The sequence below is a fragment of the Atta colombica genome, unplaced genomic scaffold (genome assembly GCF_001594045.1).
Source record: "Atta colombica isolate Treedump-2 unplaced genomic scaffold, Acol1.0 scaffold261, whole genome shotgun sequence".
Taxonomy (NCBI): domain Eukaryota; kingdom Metazoa; phylum Arthropoda; class Insecta; order Hymenoptera; family Formicidae; genus Atta; species Atta colombica.
The window spans coordinates 423,696-431,126 of NW_017259361.1; the positions used below are offsets into that span (position 1 = coordinate 423,696).

The window sequence follows — 7,431 nt, forward strand, 5'->3', positions numbered from 1 at the left end:
TGTATGATTAGGAGCTACCTGAGGAGTGTATGCATTTCAGGGATGGTATATCTAAAAGTCTAATTGTTATACCGTAACAATCTTCCTCGATCGAGATAACAACTAACCCCAACTCACCATTTTTAATTCGAGACAATACAGATCGAAAACTATAGTATACATATCAATTCAAAGAAAATGTTTTATTGTAACTAAATATACATTTAAAAAATATACAAAAGTATAATATATTTACAGCTTATGTATTAAAAAAAAAACAAATAATTCACAAAATAAAATATTTTTTTATTTCTAATAGTAAAAAAATCAAAACAAACATAATGTCTTCTAAAATTCAATTATGCTATTAAACTAATTGTACATAAAATATATAAAATAGTAATATATAAATGTCAAATTAATTAAGGAAAAACTTTTAAGTATGTTCCTCTTCGATTTTAACGAACTTGGTGGGTTTGTAAAATAGATAAAAATATCCGATACATGTTTCTTTATCGGCAATCAAACGTGTTTAAAAAATAAAACCGGTCAAATTCGTTTCTAAGTTATAATTTTTGAACGATATACGATGTAAAAAAAATAGTTACTTTAAAAAGGTAAAACAAAGAATTTTTTAAATAAGCAGTTGTATGTCTTTTTTATATCAGTTAATTCATTTGATTATTCTATTTGTAAAAATATTAATAATTATCAAAAAATTATTAATTTACGAGATATTTAATATTTCATGTCAATATGTGTCAGGATAAAGTATAAAATATCTCGTAAACTATTGATTTTTTAAGGGTATCTCTATCTTACTCTTTTAAATGCAGAATAATTAGAAGAAAATCATATTATATAAAAAAAAAACTATATAATTCTATTCAAAAAAATAAAGATCACCTTGAAATCTCGAAGGCACATTCACCTAGATTTGTGTCGTGTAAGGATTGCCTGATGGACGCACCTAGTAATCCCTCCCCGCACAACGAGCGACTACGACCGATGGGCATGCACTTAGCAGTAGTCCGCGCAGATACGTGCTCTCTTATTCAATCATCTTTAGAAATTAATATATCCTAAAGTATTACGAAAATTGCAAATGATAAATTTTGACTCATTGTCAGTGAATCCGCTCTACCTACTTACGGAGGGAGGGGGGAAAGGGGGGGGGACATATTTTGTATATTTATGAAATTATATTATTATACGTTTAGAAGTTAAATCAAAAAATGAAAATATAGGCTGATTTCTTCTTTAAACATGTTTGTTGATAAAGTTCAAATATTTTATCTCTTACACAACACGATACAAACCCAATAAGTTGCATTAAAATCGGAGGGAACACCTTTCCTTAAAGTAAGTAAAATAGTAAAATAATATAAATATATATAAACAATAAATTTATAAGACGTTAGATGAAATTTATATAATTTATAGTATTATATCACACAATTTACATCAATAACGATAATTTCAACAAATTAATTTTTTAATCAGATTATTATCAGATAATTAAGATCGTCGATCCAATCAATACAAATAGTGAAAAACAACATTGTGCCAAACATATAAATAATTTCATTGTTTTGTAATTTTTCAATGTTTCTTAGATAGAGATAGAATACATTGAATAGAATTCAGTCAGAGAAAGTCAGATGTAATACGAAAATTTCTCAATAATGTAATACAATATTTCTCGCATACAGACTCTTTTCTAAAATTGACTGCCAATACTGAAAATCTATAACGTAAACTGTAGTTTTTCAGCGTTGGCAGTAAATTTGAAACACTGCCAAAATAATGACTTTTCATAAACTTTTCATAAATTAAAAATAAATAGCATTTAAATAGCTAATTAAATTTGAAACTTTATTGATACTTTTAATGTATTTTTAACCATCACTCGTATACATTGTAAAAATACTTAAATAATGATATTTTTAATGATCTGATTAGTTATGATTTTTTAATAATTTAAATTAATTCAGTAGCGAATTCCGTGAGTCTTTACTCTAACGATTCAATTTAAAGTTCAAATTCAAAATTGTTTTCTCGTGATTTATAACAAGATGTTCCATGAAAATTGGATCAATATTAGAAGTTTTCTAATATACTTTGATATCTAATGATTTAACGATAATATTTTTTTTTCTTAAAATACTTCCTAACTTCATAATTATCTTAAATATTAATTATTACTTAAATAATAAAATAAATTTCTTCTTTAAATTATAATTAACATAAAAATTGTTGTAGTTATGTAAAAAAAATAATATTCGGATGTATTAATTATTTATATGTATTAATTATTAATAATTTATAACAACATTACGTCACATTTGTGTGATTACATACTGTATCCTATTGAGAATGAGAAAGTAACTAATATCAAGCAAATGTGAAATAATGTGAGATAAAATCAAAAGCAACACAAGAAGAATAATAATAGAAAATCAGGAATTATAAAAGAAAAAATAACTGACAACTCATATAATCATATTACTGTTTTCCGTTTTGATTAACAATAAGACATCCTGTCTTAAATGCATACACGATAGAGCAGGTGACGATGCGCGACGTTTCTCGTGTGCATTGTCTTCTGTCGCTTATATTCATACACGCACAAATCGGTTTTCAAGCTACAATCCGACTCACCCGTGCCGCAATGGAGGTGGTTGGTTTCTCCAAAAGATCCCATAACCATTTCTGATATTGAGCGCATTTTCCCTCACCGAATTCTTCTTCTTCACGTTGTCGAAGTGACTCTGCCTCCTTGCGCATTTCCTCGTGTACGTGTTCCTTACGTTGGTGATATTTGTGCTGACAGCAACTTTCAAGATAGAGCTCGTCCACACCCCAATATGCGAGATCATCACTAAACGCCAACACGCACATCTCATCTACTAAATGAAGCTTGCCAGTACGATAGAAATTAAGAATTGAACTAAATGATTTAGGATGTCGATCGAAAAAATATTCATTGTCGATTAGAGAATAATCGTCGCAGAGTTCAGTTATTGCCTCATGGGTATTGCAGTCTCTTAATCGACCTAGGCGCGTATGTGGCAATCGCTCGAGAGTACGCCAGAGTACTTCGTGCTTCACGCCACCAACATTAATTGAAACGCGCCGATTTAAAGCTTTTGAACGCATAATCATGAACGGCTCCGGTGGTAGAGATGTCATCGACTTGGAAAAGGCACGCTGCTGCTGCATTTGCAGCGGCAGAGGCGGTGGCGGTGGTGGCGGCGATGGCGGCGGCGGCGGCGGCGGTGGAGGCGGTGGTGGAGGTGGCGGCGGAGGCGGTAAAGACTGCAGATTTATTGGGGCTACGGTACTGATTGGACCTACAGATGATACGAATGGAGCATAACGAACTTCCTTATTCATGTTTCCACTTCCTCCTACTCCTACTCCTCCTCCTCCTCCTCCTCTTCCTCTTCCACCCATTGCTGCAATTCCTCCCACAGTTCCTTCAGTACCGATTCCACCAAATCCTATCCCACCACCTAATCCAGTCCCCGATCCTCCTATCGATGCATTGAACCCGAGATCTCCGCCACTAATACAATCGGTGTTTCCGCGACCGCCTGCACCAAGCTGCTGCAACATCGACATACCGCCACCTTCGAACACGTAGTCCTGGTCGGTGCCGATATAGGGCACTGTACACGATGGCGATAACGATGAAAATGTCGGACCGGTAACCACGGCACTAACATTACGTTCCCCGTCCGCCAATGTATTGTCCGCCTCAAGTCTTTCGTTCAACATCGGACACACGAAGTGATGACAAGTTCAAGTTGTCGATCACCAACGCGATTGCAAAGCAGTTATCTTTCGTAGCATTAATGTTAATATTCTTGTTCGTTTGTCTGATATTGGATGAATGACTTCTATCTTGTGTTTTTTTTCTTCGTCCTCCTCCTCCTCCTTGTCCACCGCGTTTCTTTTCAACTTCATTCGTAAATCCGTTCGATTCCTTTCATCGATCCGATCGATCGATGATTCAGCTGTGTCATTATCTGAAAAAAAAGACATCGGAGCGCACATATATTATCATGTTATAAATGAAAAATGATAATAAATATTTAGTATTAGAGAGTCAGCTTCAATCATCTTCATCTTAACATATTAAGATCGAATTCCTTTTAGCATTTTCTCTAAGCAAAAAGTCTTACATAGAGCATGTAATGCATCTATAAAAAAGTGGACGCATAAGCTATAAATGAAGAGTAAAGTCCTCTAAAGTGAAATGATTGAAATCTATTTCGCTTACAGACTTATTCTACGCCCTGTTACATCCCTAACTACAAAAGATTGATTGATCAATATCAAATTAACGTCGATCAATATTGAATTAACATTGATTTGACGTTAATCGATCAACCATTTCTGATTGGAAAATCAGCTTACTCCCGACGTGTATAGCCTCTACTGCTACTGTTCAGTATAGATGACGCTTAATATGGGATTTACAATAGAAGTAGCGGTCGTAGAATCTTAAGTCGTAGAAAATTAACCAATCACAGACGAATCTGAGAAGAATCGACTATGATTGATCAATTTTCTACGACTTAAGACATTACGACCGCTACGACTTCTATTGTAGACCCCACATAATAAATCGCAGACCGCAATACATAGAACGCACAGGACGCGAAAGTTGAAGTTCACCCAACTTCTTACATTCTGCACTCTACAACCTATTATAATTAAAATACATTAGATTAGTTTCTAGTTTTATGACTCGCGTAATCCACGTTCTGCGTCTTATGTAAATTGGGCTAGTAGATCGAACTTAAGAGCTAAATACACAATTGAAGAGCTAAATACACCATGAGATGGACGCTCTATTCGTAAGAAAAAGACATTCACAAATTTTATAAGAAGGCATATACAAATATCGGCATATCGAATTGGAAAGCTTCCTGGAGACTTTAAAGTTCCTCCGTATAATATGCCTCCTGAGCTTCTGAAACATACGTTTTTACTGCTTTTGAAATCCAATATTAAATTAATAGTATTTTAACAAGAAAACTATTAAAATTGGAGATTAACCGTTTATATATGTAAATATCTCTTAAAACAATGTTATATAATCTGTATGCAAAAAAAAATTGTTATTAAGAACAGCAAGATTTGTATTATAGATGCAAGACGAAAAAATATTGTGTTTAGTATATTTTTCTTTTAATTTCAGAGGATTCTTCTTGAGGCCGTATGTAAAAATAAAATCCTCTAAAATTTAGCGAATTTCACTAATACTAATATTTTTTTGGATGTAAAATTCGTAAAACAATCTTTCACGTTATAAGAATGAGTCATCTGCTTATCGTTATCCAACACTACACTAATGATCAGCGACGATCTCCCTGCGCTCGATAGCTCTCATTGTAAGAGAAATCGTAAATCTATCGATAATTATTTACTTTTACAAAATACTCCAAATTTTTCAATAGCGCATTTATGATCTATAAAATTATCAACCTGATAATTTTAAAGAAATCGCAAATATAGCTATTTCATATAATACTAAAACTGAATAATTCGGCCCGCATTGATATGATTATATTTTTATTTCTTGAGTTCTAAACTTTTTTTTTTTTACTTTTAATATCATCTCTTATATTTTTTTTATTCTATGTATGCATAAATCCAATTTCAAATCATTACTAAATAATTATAAAGAAATAATTTTAGCACAAACTTTTTAAACAATTGATTCTCGTAGTATTAAAATTGAACTGTAAAACCGATTTTGAAATAATACGCATATTTTAAGAAAATATATAAACAATACAATGATGAAAGATGACTAGCTAATAGTCGGGGCGACATACGAGAATAGTCTCACAATCGAATTACCTGAATATCGATTTTAGGGAAAATTTCGACAATCATGTCAATGTCATGACTATAAATGGTATACCATATTATTATACAGAAATAGACGAAAGATGTATGCAAAGCGAGTAGCATTGAAAGCATTGATCTCCGTGCATATGTATATCTACTCTTACTCACCTTTCTCTTCCTTCAGCTTCAAATATGACCGCCATTTGGTCGAAGAAACCCGTCGTCGTGCATTGCATTAGAGTGTCGCATCTCTTCACGCTGCCCTGGCAAGGTCACAATATCTGCGATAATAACGATTAATAGTAAGGAATGATAGTAATGATAACGAAGATATCTGTAACGATAATAATAATGACGATGATGTAAATAATCAACAAAAATGATAATAATAATATGATGACAAAAACAATAGCAATAACAGCGCGACGATACCAATGAAGATGACGACAATGTTTTCAATGATAATGACGACAGCAATGATGATGACGACAAGAATGACAATAATGATGATAACGATGACGATAGCGATAACAATGATGAAACAATTACGATGACAACAATAATGACGACAATATCATTGATAATGATGGTGACAATAATGATGATAATGATAATAACAACAATAACAATGTTGATGATGATAGTCAGATAGATAGCAATAATACTAACTACCACTTTTTCCACCGGGCGCTGCAATCGACACCTTGTGTGTGCTTATCGATTAAGCTATGGCACAATTGCGCGCGTTAGGGTACAAATGCGAGGGTGCATGATATTTTTACTTTTCGGATATATCATATTAGGATTCGGATACTTGAATAATGAAGAACGTTCGACAAAGGAACAAAGAAAATATATGAAAAAACATGGCAAACAACAAACCTTTGGTTATCTGGGCAGAAATGATCACTTCATCGTTACTAATATATCACACAGCTATCAGTCAAGTGATAGAGTGACACAAGAAGAGAAGCTGTGAAACAACCGAAAAACTTGTAAATTGTCCAACCACCGTACTTCTATTATTATCTATTGCCGTCGATTGCTTTTGAGTGGAGGCGATGGTACAGTCTCTGCCACTATACTGCTCGTTGATGCCGATAGAGGCACTACTACTTGGACACAAGCCAGCGGTGCGCCTGCCTCAGCGATTATCCCGAGCTACTCTGCGCTTCGGGTCGCGCATCATCTCTCGTACTCTTCTACTCTAGTCACCAGTGACGAAGTAACACTTTTCAAGTGAGAGTAAATATTGCATATAGGAAAACTATATAATACTGACGTATTATCACGATAAGACTAATTTTCGATATCTAATTGCCGTCTAATTATTTAATTAATTGTAATGTTGAAGCATTAATTTATAAATTTTAAAATTAATCCGGTAAAAAATATTTATACATAATTAAATATAAATGTATATAATTATATAAAATATGTCTATTTATATGTTTATTTTCTCTTGTATTATTTCTGTCCATATATATATAGATAAATAACTGCAAAAAAAGATTAAGAAAGTAACTTTTGTATTTTCTTTACAAAAAATAAAGTTGCTATATATTCTATGTATAATCTGACTATCAT

The 7,431-nt window shown here is 32.8% G+C and overlaps 1 protein-coding gene across 1 annotated transcript in view; it reads right to left on the reverse strand.

The window, feature by feature from the left end:
• The window catches only part of LOC108689274 (potassium voltage-gated channel protein Shab), a 56,407-nt gene extending 49,495 nt beyond the window's left edge, over positions 1 to 6,912 (reverse strand). Inside the window, exons 1-3 of the mRNA XM_018195995.1 lie at positions 6,727 to 6,912; positions 6,013 to 6,125; positions 2,641 to 4,010 (exon numbers count right to left, since the gene is read on the reverse strand). Coding sequence (XP_018051484.1) covers positions 2,641 to 3,759 — 1,119 coding nt within the window. The 5' untranslated portion in view covers positions 3,760 to 4,010; positions 6,013 to 6,125; positions 6,727 to 6,912. The remainder of the gene's footprint in view (positions 1 to 2,640; positions 4,011 to 6,012; positions 6,126 to 6,726) is intronic.
• Between the last annotated feature and the right edge of the window lie 519 nt (positions 6,913 to 7,431).